This window comes from Globicephala melas, chromosome 1, assembly GCF_963455315.2.
Source record: "Globicephala melas chromosome 1, mGloMel1.2, whole genome shotgun sequence".
Taxonomy (NCBI): domain Eukaryota; kingdom Metazoa; phylum Chordata; class Mammalia; order Artiodactyla; family Delphinidae; genus Globicephala; species Globicephala melas.
Genome location: NC_083314.1, coordinates 182,237,435 through 182,254,334, shown reverse-complemented (window position 1 = coordinate 182,254,334; position 16,900 = coordinate 182,237,435). Strand labels below are relative to the sequence as shown.

The 16,900-nt window shown below is 43.1% G+C and overlaps 1 protein-coding gene across 19 annotated transcripts in view; it reads left to right on the top strand.

Moving 5' to 3' along the window:
* Positions 1 to 16,900, top strand: part of CAMTA1 (calmodulin binding transcription activator 1) — an 894,146-nt gene that overhangs the window by 870,518 nt on the left and 6,728 nt on the right. For 10 of the 19 annotated variants that reach the window (XM_060283626.1, XM_060283601.1, XM_060283622.1 and 7 more), the window contains 7 exons: positions 2,158 to 2,345; positions 2,838 to 3,084; positions 4,254 to 4,325; positions 6,058 to 6,078; positions 7,506 to 7,699; positions 8,486 to 8,560; positions 11,300 to 11,330. In XM_060283626.1, coding sequence (XP_060139609.1) covers positions 2,158 to 2,345; positions 2,838 to 3,084; positions 4,254 to 4,325; positions 6,058 to 6,078; positions 7,506 to 7,699; positions 8,486 to 8,560; positions 11,300 to 11,330 — 828 coding nt within the window. The remainder of the gene's footprint in view (positions 1 to 2,157; positions 2,346 to 2,837; positions 3,085 to 4,253; positions 4,326 to 6,057; positions 6,079 to 7,505; positions 7,700 to 8,485; positions 8,561 to 11,299; positions 11,331 to 16,900) is intronic. The other 9 variants (XM_060283652.1, XM_060283647.1, XM_060283607.1 and 6 more) reach the window with 5 other exon arrangements.

Genomic DNA, 16,900 nt, shown 5'->3' with positions numbered 1-16,900 from the left:
TTAGAAAGTTTGACCATGTATATTTAATGTATGGTATATATATAATTATGTAGATGTATGAATACACCTAGTAAATATACATATCAGGGCTTCCCTGGTGGCGCAGTGGTTGAGAGTCCGCCTGCCGATGCAGGGGACACGGGTTCGTGCCCCGGTCCGGGAGGATCCCGCATGCAGCGGAGCGGCTGGGCCCGTGGGCCATGGCCGCTGAGCCTGCGCGTTCGGAGCCTGTTCTCCGCAACGGGAGAGGCCACAACGGTGAGAGGCCCGCGTACCGGAAAAAAAAAAAAAAATATATATATATATATATACACACATATCAGTGTTCTTTTTAGATATCCAAGACCATTTATGAAAACTGCTTATATACTAGGACCCAAAGAGAATTTAAATAAAAACCCAACATCATTTGAATAAAAAACCTGAAAGTCATTTAAATTCCATTGCCTTTTGTAGCTATCACAATGAAAAATCAGGTACTTGGTATCTCAAAATGTTGCATTTATTATGATATTAAGGTTTTCTTACACTGACACGTGTTTATAAAATAGAGGGTTTGGGAGAGGAGTGACTACAGATAGTTATAACCTTCAGTCTCAAGAAATTCCACTTTTTAATACTTTCATGAAAAAAAATCAAGGTAGGACTTACCTCCTCCTGTTTGACTCACAAACCAAGAGAGCCAATATAAAAGGAAAAGAAAAGCTGTGATATTTTTTTCCTTAAATGTTTTCATTTTTATTCCTGTCACAATAATTCTTGTTCTTTGTTGAAAATTTAGAAAATTACCCAAGATAAGTGTTTTTAAGAGTTTTATTTAGGTGTAATTTACATACCATAAAATTCACTCACTTTAAGTGCCCAGTGTAATGAACTTTTGTGAATTTATACAGCTGTGCAATCATCGCGGTCCCATTTAGAACACTTCCATCACACCCCAAAAGTTCCCTGTGCCCCTTTGCAGTCACCCTCTGTTCCTATACCAGCCCTGGGCAACCACTGATCTGATTTCTCTCCCCCAGAATTTTGCTTTTTCTAGAAATGTTGTATAAATGGAATCATAACCTGTCATATTCTGTGTCTGGCTTCTTTCACTTAGCATAATGTTTTTCAGGTTCACGCATGGTGTAAGATAAGCATTTTGTCATTTTTGTATAGATCCTTTCAGAACATTTTCAATTCACTTAAAAACTTAAACTGCTATATTTCAACTTCCATTTTCAAGAGATGTGCAAGGAAACTTTTAAAAACAAGGTCATATCTCTGATTCTGACCAAATATATCTACTCCAGACTAGTTTTGAGGATTCCTAAATGTATCCATTAGGAATGTATTTTGGGTGCAGGTATCAGCAACCTAACTCCAGGGGTTTAATAAGAAAATGACTTATTTTTCTCACAGAAGTTCAGAGGTTCAGTTGCTCAATAATGCCATCCGGGACCAGGATTTTTTCTGGATTTTCTGTTCTTTTGCCTTTCGTCTTCGTGCTTGTTGCTTTATGGTTGTAATGTAGCTTCTGGAGCTCATCTGTAGTCAGAGCAGGAAGAGGAGGGGGAAAGGGCCAGGTGCATCGATACCTTTCATCAGGAAAGCAAAAGCTTTGCCCACAGCCCACCCAGCAGACTTCTGTGCAGGCTCCTGTCCAGAAGTGGGTCACGGATCCTCCCCTCCTTGGTGCACGGAAGGTGGGAAACCAAGAAGGGGATTAGGATAGTTGGCTCGTATCAGTCACGAGCTGTCCCTTGGACGTTGGCTCGTTGCTGCTCTCTACAAAACTGGGGTTCTCTGGGCAAGGCACAATGGGGTGATGGTGGTCAGGTAACCAGTAGTGTCACTACAATAATATGACCAGGACTGCCCAGTCATAGCATCCTTAACTGGTTGATCCTAGCTGAGAGTGGAGAGTGGGCACAAGCCAGACGTTCTCGAAGACTTAAGGTTTGGGACCAAACTGTGATGTGGAGGTAATCAGATCTGGGATCTCAGCACGTTCACGTGAATCGGAAAACCTTACGATGAGATGGGAGGGCACTGGACTGAGGTGTAAGCCCGCCCTCTCCCCTTTCTTTCTTTCCACGGTGGGGGGAGTGGGGGTAGGCCTGGATAACCTCTAAGGTGCCACCCTGACCTGAGTGTTCTGTGACCTCTGGGCCCCAGGTGAACATGATGACCTTGGCAGAGCACATCATCGAAGCCACCCCTGAGCGGATCAAGCAGGAGAACTTTGTGCCCACCGAGTCCCCGGCATTGGAGAGGACAGACGCGGCCACCATCAGCAGTACGATGAGCTGGCTGGCCGGTTACCTAGCTGACGCGGACCATCTGCCAAACGCCGCCCAGATCAGGTCAGTAGTGTTCGTGGGCCACTCCCCAGGGCGAGCTCCTGGGTTTACGTGGAGGCTCCGGAGGCCCACTGGATCGGAGGAGTTCCGTGTAATGAAGGGCCTTGTCAAGGAAGGAAGGAAGCGTTAAGACGAGTTCCATTGCCTCTTCCAAGGGCCCCTCATGTCCTCACCTCTCCCGTGATTTTTCTTCCCACGTCCGAGCGCAGGAGATGATGTATCCTGGTGTTCCCCCGCCCGTTCAGCTGAAGTTTCACGATTGGATAGTGGACTCAGTGGATATAGTACTTAGCACAGTACTAAACTCATAACAGGTGCTCAGTGTGAAGTTACTGATGGAAGGACATTCAGAGTCTGCTTAGCAGCTCTCTGGACTGAGGGAAGGCATATCCCTCATGGTCCACAGTAGGTACCATCTTGTCTCGTTGACCAGCGTGCAATGCATCCTGCAAACCAATCACCAGCCTCTCTCCCCTGTGTCTCCTCTTGTTTCAGAAGTGCATATAACGAGCCTCTAACCCCTTCTTCTAATACCAGCCTGAGCCCTGTAGGCTCACCGGTCAGTGAAATAGCTTTCGAGAAACCCAGCCTTCCCTCCGCCGCAGACTGGTCTGAATTCCTGAGTGCGTCTACCAGTGAGAAGGTGGAGAATGAATTTGCTCAGCTGACTCTGTCTGATCACGAACAGAGAGAACTCTATGAAGCGGCCAGGCTTGTCCAGACAGCTTTCCGGAAGTACAAGGTAAAAGACAACAGAGTCCTGATGCGGTGACACTCTTAAGGTCGGGAAAGTCAGAGTCGTTCAAACCAAAACATATGCTGTTTCTTTTTTTTTCTTCTGAATCAATAGAATTGTTATTTGACATTATTAATTAGGTCCCATGAGATTATTAATAATTGTCAGAAGCTTTAGTGAAATAAAACTGACAAGTAGTGTGATGGTTGTCACCATCTGAACTGACTGTTGGTAATAATAATGGATATTTATTATCTAATTAATATAAAGTAAGTTGACACCTCTGCCACAAGGAATTTATGACCTAGAACAGGGGTTTCTAGCTGGAGGCCTGGTGACTGATTGTCCTAAAATTTTATGGTAAAGTGCATTTTTGGTGGGAGAGGGTCCAGAGCCTTCCACAGTTTCTCAGAGGAGTCTCTGACCTCCTTCAGAAGGTGTTACGAGCCATCGATCATTGATCCAAAAGTAGAGGACCCAGACTTCCCTGGTGGTGCAGTGGTTAAGAATTCATCTGCCAATGCAGTGGACACGGGTTCGAGCCCTGGTCCGGGAAGATCCCACATGCCACGGAGCAACTAAGCCCGTGCACCACAACTGCTGAGCCTGCGCTCTACAGCCCGAGAGCCACAACTACGGAGCCTATATGCCACAACTACTGAAGCCTGTGCACCTAGAGCCTATGCTCTGCAGCAAGAGAAACCACCGCAGTGAGAAGCCCGTGCACCACAACGAAGAGTAGCCCCCGCTCGCCGCAACTAGAGACAGCCCGAGCGCAGCAACAAAGACCCAATGCAGCCAAAAATAAATAAATAAATAAATAAAAACAAAAGTAGAGGACTTGGTGTTATCTTAGGAAAGACAGCAGAGAGCAGAAATTTATAAGGGCAAATAGTGCAATACCTAATTCTTTAAATACTTTGAAAATGAATATTGTTTTAGGCCTCCTAACATCCAAATATGATGGTTCTATTTAGAAGCAGGAATAATCAGAGAGTTATTCTGTAAATTCATTTTTTTAATTTATCCTGATACTAACTTATCACTGCATTTTGGTAAACCTCTGGTCTCAGTTCTGAGAAAGTCAATTAAATGAGTCATGATTCCATTTAAGTCTTGGGACAGTTGCATTCTTTATACTACATCATTATTTCTTGCCTCACTTTCCCTTGAAGGGCCGACCCTTGCGGGAGCAGCAGGAAGTGGCAGCAGCTGTCATTCAGCGTTGTTACAGAAAATATAAACAGGTGAGCCAGCTTCTGGGTCGCCATGGGAACGTGCCTTAGTCACACAGCATCCAAACAGGCCTGGGGGGGTCTGGTGTGTGGTTTGGCAAAGAGCACAACATCCAGTGCCTGATCCAAAGACTGACTTTGAATTGCCTTGATTAAAAGCCAAAGGGGGGCGTCCCTGGTGGCGCAGCGGTTGAGAGTCCGCCTGCCGATGCAGGGGACACGGGTTCGTGCCCCGTCCGGGAGAATCCCACTATGCCACGGAGCGGCTGGGCCCGTGAGCCACGGCCGCTGAGCCTGTGCGTCTGGAGCCTGTGGTCCGCAACGGGAGAGGCCACAACAGTGAGAGGCCAACGTACCGCAAAAAAAAAAAAGAAACACCAAAGGGAAATGTTCCAGAAGGGAAAAAAACAAAAACAAGCAAACAAAAAGCCACCTGCAACTAATGCCGCAAAATAATTTTTGTTCAGATCGTTGGCCTCTTAGTGGTATCACCTGCCTGCAGCATTGGTCTGATACAGAGGAAGTTATTTGTGTCTGAAATAAGGCTCTGTGTCTCAGTCATTTTACCTATAAACTATTTAGTAATTAAAGAACTCAAGGGAATTTAATATGGTGATTGGAGTAGGTAAATACTAACTGTTATTGTTGACCTTGAATTATATACATTACATAATCCTTAGTGGTTTTTCCTTTTGGCTTCTTCTTATCCGATTTAAAATGAAGAATTGTAAAAATCTGAAGAAGCCCAGAATATCTTAAACCGTTTTGTATTCCAGACTGTTTTGTATTCCTTAGTTAAGTGTTGCAGGAAGAGTATCTGAGTTACTCTTTCGTGCAGTATTGCTATTTCTGAAACTACCTGCGGGGTCATGTAGCTCCCATCAGTGGGGAAGAGAGCACCTAGCACGTCCTGGATCTTTTATGCTCATCATCTCATTTTCTCCTTACAAAAATATCTGAAGTCAACAATTTTATTTCCATTTTGCAGATGAAGAAGCTGAGGCTCAGAGAGATTAAGTAAATATTAGACCTTTCTAACCACCTAGGTGGTGATAAAATGTTAAAAATTGCCGAATTGAGTTCTGACCGGTTCATACAATAAAACTCGGTCCTGTCAGTAGATTCTAGAACCTTTTATTAGGTTGTGCTTTCGGTAGGTCTTACATTTTTGTTTAAGGAATGTATACCAGCCACACAGAAATCCAGGATTCTGTTCTCTTGTTATTTCTAGCATTTGTCTGATTCAGGTTGCCATGTTCTCAAGTTTCTTTAGGATTAAGCTCTAACGGTGAGGGGCGGGGAGCCTCTTTAGCTTATAGCCGATTGAGTTCGTGATCCCAGGAAATGAAGGTTTATTGTGTAAACGCTGACACCACGGTCCCTGTAGCCCCACAGCAGGGAACCATCCTGGCTTGCTGTTAGCCCGAGCAATACTCAGAATCAAGTTTCAAGTCTGTGATTTCAGCAGGTATTAATTCCAAAATGTGAGTTTGGTTTTTTTTTTAATCCCCTCCCAAAGAAGTGTTGGCTACAACCAGAAAGTCGGAAGGCATTTAAAAAAAAATACTGACAAATATAAGACAAGTATTTTGGAAGATGGAAGGCATGAAGATAGCCAGGTTGCCTTTTTTCCTTTTTTTTTTTTTTTTTCGGTTGGGAGTTTCATTGGTTCTGGTTCTGGTTTTTCATTTCCTTCTATTCGGCAATCTAACATTAATCTTGTATTTTCTGTTTCTCCCCCAAGCTGACATGGATAGCCTTGAAGGTAATGATACACCCAAGTCCTCTCACAAACCATTCCACCAGAGTCACACACTTCACACCCATCACCAGCTACAAGAAGGGGCCATTAAGATGGCACGGTCATTCCGTAGGCATACCCCCCTCGCCCGGCCACCTCACCACAGCACATCTATCCTCTGGGGACCACGTGGTGATGCCGTCGCAGTGGGTTTCAGCAGTAACAGTCATTGGACATTTTCTTGGCCAGTGTCCATCTAAACAATCCGTCCAGAACAATTGCCGTGAACCCTGTGAGCCCCTGAAGATGTTTCCCTTTTTCCCATCGTGCTTCACCGTGGCCCGGGAGGTTCTGACTATGCAGAGCGCACGGGTCAAGGCGATGGAAACGCTGTAGGATGCAGCGTCCTTGTCTTAAAAGACTTTTGGCCAAATGCAAATGTCAGGCGGGTCAGATAAGACTAAGCAGGATTCTTGCAGAAGGGCCCTGTGTCTGTTTCCTTTCCTCACTCCACCTCGTACATGCAGAGAGATACTTAGGCACAGGGATTTTCTGAGGAATACTTGTCCCTCTGATGGTAAGTCGCCTTCTTGTGAGCAAAGCGCTTCTCTGTGACTTCCTGTCCCCAGACTTGTAGTCTGTGTCGTTAGCAATCTGGACATAGTCTTTTTTTAAAATCTGGAGAGCTCTGCATTTTTCCTGCCTGGACTCTGATAGGGAAGAGGACACATCCTCCCCGCACCGTGCCTTCATGCCTCACTTTCCATCTCTGCGGCAAGCTGGCCGGAGGGTGCTGGGCCTGGCTCCCAAGCCGTCCCCGGCTCCGGGGCCGCTTTCCAAGTTTCATGGCTTCACCCCACTGTCGGTCTTACGAGCGTTAATCTTTTGCAGGTTAAAATGGCTTAAAGGTGTCAGCGTTTCATGATAAGCCTTGTATTTGGGACCTTGTAACTCAGAAATTTGTCGAGGGGAATGCTAGTTAGAAATCAGATGCTGACCGCTAAGTAGATTTGTGTTTGGCAGGAATTGGGAGGCATCCAATTAAAAATGGGAGGTTAATTTAAAATGTTTCCAAATTGGATAGGAAATATCCGTCTTCAGCATTTCAAGTTTTACCTCCTAAATAATACTTTTTCGATTCCTAAATGTCTCAGTTTATTGCCATTAAAACTTTTTTCCAAAAAGGGCAAACAATTTTGATATTTGGGGGGAAAAAACCCACATTTAAATCAATGCATTGTCTGAAGGAAACCCTTAAAGTAACATTTTGCATTTTGGAAAGGTAGGTGAAAAGATGCCTAGTTTGCCTCTTTAATGATGCACCCCCAGAGAATATGAAAAGAAAGGGAAAAGTTTTCCTTCTTGCCGTCCCCACCTGGTGGGCTCAGAGGACACCCAGGCCTGCGTGGCCCCCCTTGTTACTGCTGTGCTTCTTCTTGTTCCCCCTGCAGTATGCACTTTATAAAAAGATGACACAGGCTGCCATCCTGATCCAGAGCAAATTCCGAAGTTACTACGAACAAAAAAAATTTCAGCAGAGCCGGCGTGCTGCTGTGCTGATCCAGAAGTTTTACCGGAGTTATAAAAAGTGTGGCAGGAGACGGCAGGCTCGGCGGACGGCAGTCATCGTACAGCAGAAACTCAGGTGGGTCAAGATTCGTGGCGGCCAAGAGAACCCCAACTGAGTCCAGAGAACTGCCCCTTGTTGACACATAGGCCTGTACAAGGAGTAAAGCATCTTGCAGCTCTTTTCTTCCCAGACCAGTCTAGATGTCACGTGTTCGTAGAGTTACACCTGTCCTCTTTGCCTGTTTTTGTCTATTTAGCGTCTCCTTTCTCTCTCCCCACCCCCCATCCAATCATTTTGATGCCACCACCCAGTTTCACCTCATATCAGAGTCTGGCTGGACCACAGTTCCTACTCAGAAAGGTGGCACTGTAATATAGCCGTCTAAATTGTAGCGTTTCTATACCTAAGACCTTGGGAGAGTGAGTAGTACTAAGCCACTCCATTTTGAAGAGTGTAATAAAAACTTCTAGCACCGGAAAATACACTGACGAAAGAAGTTTAGAAAATAATAGCCCAAAGAGAGCAGCAAACACAGGCGAATCAATTTCTAAACCGAGAAAGTCTGTCTAATGCCTTTTTGAACAAACGAGCTTACAAAGACTTGGGGCAGAACAGTTACAGGACATCTTCTCTTTAGTCTTTTTATTATCTCCCTCCAAGTAGGTGAAAGTGTCTGTCGTCCCCTCCTTCCTTCTCCCCCAGTGATGCCCAGACTCAGAACCATAAATAGGCTTGTGCTGTTGGATTTGCGACATGAGCTGTTTGGTTAAGAGTTTTCTCTCGCCGCTGACCTGCTTTCAACTTTCGCACATGAGGCTTTACAGCTTCTCGTGACAGTAATTCATATTCTGGCTTTTTCAGGAGCAGTTTGCTAACCAAAAAGCAGGACCAGGCTGCTCGAAAAATAATGAGGTTTCTACGCCGCTGTCGCCACAGGTACATTAACCCTCATCCCGACATGTTCCTCGTCGAGAATAATAAAACCACCCTCATCGCCTTACCCACTCATGAACTCCTTGGTGAAGCTAATCCCCCACAAATAATCAGGGTACACGTCCCAAATGACGCTAGGATAACAGAACTCTTTAACTAGGGACTGAGTTGCTGCCATAAGAATACCGGTCGCTGTTCCAGACGATGCTGTGTAGAGATTGAACCACGGAGATCATGCCAGTGTTTTTGTTTTAATTTGGGTGCGAGGACAACTTAGGCAGACTGGCTTTTCATTCCAGATTTTTCTTTAGCAGTGTGTTCTTCACTCTAAACCCTTACTGTGCTAACGTGTGTCCAAACAGAAAAGACACAGAGTTTCTATTCTGAAGGGAAGGTTGAGACACCACTAATGCCATCCAAATTTCCTGATGTAGAATTCCCACTAAATAGTTGGTGCCCTCTACTGGCCGTGTCAGAGCTAACACCCTCCATCAAGTGACCAATTCCAGCTAGTCTGTGATGAGAAACAGGAGAGGCGGTCAGAATGAAACTGGGCAGGGCAGGAAACACAGCCGAGACAGAGGCGCATTTCCAACTAGAAGTGGGCTCCGGTGACCCCAGCATCTTCCTGCAGAGCTACGCCAGGGGAGTTTCTCTTTGTTTTCCTGAGTTTGGGATGCCTTGGTGAAGACGAGGTCCTTAACTCAGATTTTGGGGGCTGGTGAACCGTGTTTTTCTTTTCTTTGCTTGGGTTAATATTCCAGCCTGACCACTGTGACATTGGCCGACTGAGCTGTGTTTAGATAGCTCTCCACGTAGTTTTGTCGCTTCTCTGTGCATCGGGAGCGATGAAGTTTACAGACCCAAACTTGAAAGCAAGCTCTTTAATGTCTGATTTCCTCTTTCCTGTTTAATTGTACCCAAAGCCCGAGTGTCCAGGTGCAGTTTGATTCTCAGAGGTTTCACTTTAGTTTTTTTTCCCCTCAAACTGTCTACTTGCTAACTTTGACAGTATTCTAACTTTGAGACTTACTAGGGGTTAACTGGCTACTTGTGTGCACTTTTACTTAAATTAACAAAATAATTCGTTTACATGACCATGGAAGGGAATGTGGACAGAACCACACATGCACAGTGATAAAAACTTTTAAAGGAACATTTTTTAGGTTATATACGGTGTTCTCTAGCTAGAATGCTGCCAGGGCAGCTCATGCACATTTACCGTATTCCTCCGCAGAGCGTTTGCTCTCCACCACGCAGTGATGGGGTTTTCCCCGTGACGCTAAGCAATGAGGTGCCCATATCAATACTCTGAAATAGCAAGTCTTGTTAGGAAATGCATATCAGAATATGCGGCATGGCCAGGACGTAATGAAATGAATCCTCCAGGCCTTACCAAAGTCAGTCTCTGTTTCCTTATTATTTACTCATACCTTTGACTTAGCCTTAGGGGACTTGCAGCCAAATAGAGGAGTTGATTTTCTTCCTTTGGTGAAAATATCAAGGCCTTACCTGGACCCTTTGCCATATATTCTTACACGTGCTCACACTCTTCTCCCCTTTTCCTCTTCCTCCTGCAAAACAAAAAACCCAGGAGGATTCAATCCAGCACTGCTGAGTCTGTGATTAACACTTTCCTAGCAGGTTTTATCTTCGAGGAAATCGCCTCCACGTGGCTCTTCCTTAAGCCACGTCAAACAAATGTTCACAAGTTAAATTCTCCTTGGTTCTTCTGGTCTTATCCTCAAACTTTGAAAATATGTATAGGTAATGCCACCTTGGTCATTGTGAGCAAAACTACATAAGGTCCCATGTTCATTTTCTTCTTTTTTTTTTTTTTTTTTGGCCAGAGCCTACCATGTTTACATTTGGTGAACTGAGTGAATTGAGAGGGTAAGATATTTAAGCAAAACATAAACGCCTGAAAGGCTGCTTCCCACAGAAGGCTGAACGAAGGAATCGTCTCACTCATGTTTTTAGAGTTCTCCTTTTGTAAACAAGTAGAAAAGCATTTCATGAGGATTTTGCCTTTCTTTGGTCCGTATTTTAACCAGTAATATCCTCATGAAGCTAATAAGTTTTTTTATGAAGAGAGCATCAGATTATGGATCTGAATTTCTGTTCATTATTTGGGATTAAACAATGACCCCTACTGGCTCTTTTCTTTACTTGCCCTTTGATATTCCAGATGCTAGAAAAATGTGCAGGCAAATTGGAATAAAACCTTTGTCTACTGACTGTGTAAGGTCACTATTCACTTTCCATTCCCATATATTCAATGAAGGAACCTGAAGAAATCCTGAAAAATCTGTCCCAGAAGTTTGAACTCATTTTCCCTAGAATGAGTGTCACCCTGTTGCCATTCTGGGTTATTGAATATTATTTTAAGAGAAACTGTCATCTGTGTTGTCCCCTAGAAGCATTAAAATAGGAAACCTCATATGACACCCTCTCAGAAAAGGTAGGTAGGAAGTGGCTTCAGGAATCAATAAGAAGTGTCCCATTTCCTTAAGGATTTTGCTCAGTCATGGACCCCAGCATTTTTAGACTGAAAAATAAATCGGTGAATTTCCTACCTGCTCATTTCACATATCCCACCACCACTCTCCTTTTCTTTTTTTCCAAAAACAACCAAAAAAGGAAACCTTTATAGTCTTTTTTGTTGAAATAAAGCTATTTATAAGATTTCTGTTGTGACCCTCACATGCTAATAGCTCTTTGGTGTTGTTTTACTGTCCAAAGCCCCCTGGTGGACCATAGGCTGTACAAAAGGGTGAGTTTAGCTGCCTGCTAGCCAGTTTCTCTTTATCTTCCATTTTCAATATTTTGCTTTTTGCTTGCTTGCATGGGGCTGCAGTCTAGGTATGCCCGTAAAGTTTCACATCCATTTCGAATGAAATAAGATAAAAACTAACCCTAATTACTAACACTGCTACTTTATACAACAGGAAAACAGTCACATACAACCATAGACATACAAATGCATGAGCAAGTGAAAGGGAGGGCCTTCTGAAGCCACCGCAGGGCATGCGTAGCACTTGGTGGGAGAAGCCTTCAGTGTAAAAAAAACAGTGGCTGGTGGGACAAGTTTAAATCTCAACAAGGCTGCACTAGAACAAAGCCTTAAGCAAGTGGTTATTTGCCATGAAAATAATCTGCCACGTGAAATTCGACTACTGCCGTGTCAAAATTTCTAAAGGAAAAAGGCTCACTAGGCAATACTGTTGTTTTTCTTTTAACTCATCTATTTCTTGTTTAGAGTTACATAGTTTCATTTTCTAACTCTCCCTTTCCCTGGTGCCGTGAGGTAAGTCAGTACCCAGAGCTGCCCTTTCTGAGCCAACTCAGGACATTCATGATCCAATAGGGAACAAACCTGACTTCCAGCTTTTAACGGCAGCGCTGAAGAAAGACAGGGCGGTGTGAAGTGGCCGACATCTGTATGTTCTATGCTGCAGTCGAGAGTGGACGTTCCGAGAGATGATAGTGAGTGAGCGTTCAGCGGACACTATGAGTGTCCGTGAGATTTTAGAATGTGATGCTGATTTCTAAGTATGAAGACGTGACTGTAACACATCTTAAGTTATAATAAACGGTTTACTGGCAGAAAACTGGTTTTTAAAAGCCAGGAATTGAATTCACCAAAATCACACTTGAATTTAGATTAACTTGACAACTTTTGTCTTAAGAGAAGATGCATTTAAAATCTAACGTGACAAAATATAACATGGCGGTTAGCTCTATCAACTCAGCTCCATCCAACACCCTCCCTTCCTACCTTACACTCATACTGTATGTAGTCATTTGCAAGATTTCAGAGAAAAGATCGTGCTTCAGAAAAAAATCTCAAACTTCTAATGTCTCTGGAGAGATCATTTCCCGTATCACTACATTTATGTTGACGGTAATATTTATTCACTATATTTTAAGCCAAGTGTCCAAAAACATTTCCTTAAACGGCCAGATAATAAATGTCCGTTGCAATATAGTAGTTCCCCCTCATCCATGGGGGATACGTTCCAAGACCCCCAGCGGATACCTGAAGCCGTGGCTAGTACCGAGTGCTATGTATGTGTGTACATACACACTGTGTTTCTCCTGTACTAACAGGCAGGTGGCGTATACAGTGTGGATGCGCTGGACAAAGGGATGAGTCACGTCCCAGGCAGGACAGAGTGGAGCAGTGCGAGATTTCCCCGTGCTACTCAGAACAGCACACAACTTAAAGCTCATGAATTATTTATTTCTGGAATTTTTCATTTACTGTTTTCAGACCACGGTTGACCAATGGGTAGCTGAAACCTTGAAAGCAAAACCATGGATAAGGGGGAACCAGTGTACTTAGTTCTACCCCTGAAACATGAAAACAGCCACAGATGATCCAAAAATGAATGGTTGTGACTGTGTTCTAATAAAACTGTATTTATACACAGACCTGCATTGGGCTGGATTTGGTCCATGGGCTGTAGTTTGCCAACCTGGGGTGATAGGAGAATTGAGTTTTTGTGAGTTTTTCCTAAATCAAAACCTTATCCCTGTAAAAGGTCTGAAGCCTCACCTACTGAAAACCATGGATAGTCACTGAAGGAGAAATTTGTTAAAAAAATAATAATAAAGCAGCTACTTGCCTTTGTAAATTTAACTAGTCAGACCTCTCTAGAATAAGGCAGTTGCTTACAATTAAAATAGTTCAGGTCCCATGTAGTGGTGCTGGCTCAGTGATGTCTGTGTTTGAAATATAAGAGAAAAGGGGGACACAAATGTCCATTTTTCTAGTCCCTCTCTCTCTCTGCATACATAGATAATATCTCTTTCCATTAGAAAAAAAACCTCCCAGAGAACAGATGCATGCCCTAGTATTCAATTTAACTATAAGTTGTAGTGTCTTGCATGTTATATGCAATTTATATCGTCCGCTGCAAGGATCCAACATTTTAGTAAAAGTGGCTGCTTATGCACTTTTGAAGCCTGTTAGGTTCTCGCATGTTAATGATCATTTTCAAGAGTACATTTTCTAAAAGTGCTCTTCCATGCCAACCAGAGTCCCCACCTTAACTTCCTGAATGCTCGCTGCATTCCGCTGTGAGTTCCTAAAACTCCTCCTCATGCGTGGAAAGTTGGAATTTCATAACATCCTCTATGCCACTCAGTCTTAGGGGGTTTGAGAGAGAGGAACTCAGAAGCTTTCAGGTTTCTTCCAGTGTGGTCATTGTTCTCTAACGTATGAATTGAGGAATAGCTTAGCTGTGTCTTGTCTAATTCCCAGTACGATCTCTCGTCCATCGGAGAAGTCATGATGGTCCTCCAAGAGTCCCCAAGTTGAAGTTACTCTTGGGAGGCAGGACATTCTCTGAGGAGGATTTATATTCCTGGAATTTGTGTCAAAGAAGCTAATATACTTACCAGTGTATAAAGTATACCATATTTAAGACATTTAAGGTTTACATATCCGAAGATAATATTTGAAAAATGAAGAATTACATTTTATGGTACGGTACGTGTAACATACGATTTGACCCCAACTTTTAAGTTAATGAAGCAGCAGAATGTCTAAAAAGGGAGGTGACGTCAATTATCAGAATTAGGGTCCAGCTGGCTAACTCCAGCAGCAGAGCAATCAGAAAATACCAATGTGTCTTCAAATTTTCAGCCTCAGGGAAAGCTAAGAAAAAGCCCCCAGTGGTCCTCACCGAAGCCAGCTCATTTTCACTCAGTCACTCCTCCAGACTTGGCCCCTAATTTACCCAGTAACTTAAAATGAAGTCATCCAGTTCCTAATACCGTCAAAGGGATTTGTTTTGTCTTGGACACAATAACTTGTCAAGAGAAAACATTATACACAGAGAGATGTTTGAATCAACAGTTTATTTTTCTTAGTTCACTTAGGTGTTATACTAGTTCAGCAAATGACTGAAGGATTTCTAAGGTTGAAGAAATATTTAAGTGCTCTGGCTGAGAATACTATATTCCAGTTGGATTTTGAATATCTTGAACAGGGTGTTATTCAGTGTTACAGCAGAAAACCAAGATGCCTCAGTTGTAAAGGAAATAGTAAAGAGCTGAATTATATAACAGGTTTGTCCTCAAGGTATTGAGACTAGAAAGGACAATGCCTTAGACAAATTTCTTCTTTCCCTAGTGAGATCAGATTTCTGTGAGAGGGCTTTATAACCTAAAACAGTCCCTGCAGGTATTGTAAACAGTAAGACTCCTTGTATTGAACTAACCGATCTCTTGAAAATTGCTGGCCTAGTTACCCATGTTCAATAAAGGTGGGTGAAGCCATCCAACTGGAATAAAAAGAGCCCTGATTGGAGGAAGAAGAGATAACACTTTCTGGGCACCAATTTTTAAACACCAGGTTTTCTCTCTATTTGACAACTGGGTTTCCAAACACTTAACCGGGCCAGATGCTGCTAGTTATCTTGGTAAGTAGCGTGGACAGCACTGATTCTTGAGAGCAGCCCTGCAAGATATCTTCAGTGGGTCACTAGCAAGTTCTGCGGGTCACACTTAGACTTTTTGTGTTGTTCTCTACACGTTGGTCCAAGGGGCAGTTCTCTAACGATGCCTGCAAGTGAACTGTTTGAGAAAAGTAACAGTGCTCTGTCAACAGCTTGGATGTCACACTTCCCTAGTTAAATTTGACGTGAGGTGTGGTTTCCAAGTGGCCCAGTCTGCTCGGTAAGGAGTAAGCGATGAAGGTGGGGTGCGTCATCTAATTAAAATCTCCAAAGTAATTCTGTCTTACTTGCCTCTTTTAGGAAATGAATCTTTGGGGAACACAGTGGCGTGTGTTACATTGCAGACAACATGCTCTGTGTCATTCTTATTGGGCCTCTCTGTCTTTTTTGTTTTGCAATCCAAATGAGATTTCTGGAAAATGGCAAGACCTCTCTTTTCCTAAACCCCCCCCACGAGCTATTGCAGCTCTCAGAGCAACAGGTAACTAAGCAGAGAGCCTCATCTGGCTGCCCTGTATATTTCTGACGTCCAGCATTGCGAGAATATACCTGCCAAAGTCCACTGGCTCATGACACATTTCCCTGGCTGAGCATTACTGAGTAGATGTTAACGAAGCCGCTTTGCCTAATGCTTTACCCATGGAGCCATTGTTCGCTACGAGTCTCTGAAGCAGGCCTCCTTCATTTATCCATAAACGATCATGGGACGTCTGATGGAAAGAAACCCCGTGGGCTTCTGCTGGCTTTCAGTGCTGTTGCTTACCACATCACTTCAGTACATTACAATGCAACGTGGTTTGGGTTTGGGTTTGGGCTGAGACTGCAACAATATCCGAAAGATTATTTTCAGCCTATAGAATGCTTGGGGGAAATCCTGGGCTTGTCTTTAGTTTTAACAGTTGGATGGTCACAGGTCCAAGTCTTGCTATTCTAATTACCGTGATTGAAGCCAGGAACACGAGTACCATTTTCGAAGTTACTGATGCACAGTTCAGAAACGTGGTCCTGGCAGCTCTCCTTATAGTAGCAATTGCCTTGTGCCTACAGAAGCTACAGTTCCTATGTTGTATTAATTGTCTTCACAGTCTCCAGGAAGACTGCTCTGCCTGTCTTCCATGTGAGGAAACTCAGAAGTAAGTGTAATTATCATGGGATTTGTTTTTAGATAACCTGGACATTATTAGACTCAGTTCTTTCTTAGCCCTGAATGAGGCTAACACGTACAATTCTTTAAGAGAATCCAAAACTCAGTAACCCTTAGCTGAGTGTGTGTAACGTAATGTAACAGACGTTTACTGGACCTCTGTATTCTCAGTTCTATAGATACAGTGACCACAGGTACAGAATTTTCAGGTATCATTCCAATTTCAAAAATTCTGCTCTACCTTTACCAAGTTTTCACACTGAAAATATGTTTACAATATAGGTAATATCAAGGAAACTAGCTCAATCGATTTTTGGTTTTGGTCTATAAAATTTATCTTTTTTTCCCCCTCCACTGAACTTTTCAATTGTTCTTTTATGTCACGTGAATACAACATTTGTAAGAAACAGTAGTAGTAACAGATGGATAGAAAAACATCTTAGAAACTTTTTTAAAGAAGGACAAGCAGGAATAATTATTATGAAGGAAACACATACTCACTGTAGTACATTTTGGAAATACAAATAAGCAAGGAAAATCACCCAGAGATGATAACTGTTAAACTTTTTGTATCTTTCTCGTGGTAGAGGCATTTTCAGTTAACCTACGCCTTTTAGTCATTATTCATGTCTTGAATGACTGAGACAAGGCGGCCACAAATCTCTGTGACTATTTGAAACACTCTGATTTGAAACATCTGTCTCTTAGAACTTACTAACAAAAATTCTAGTATCA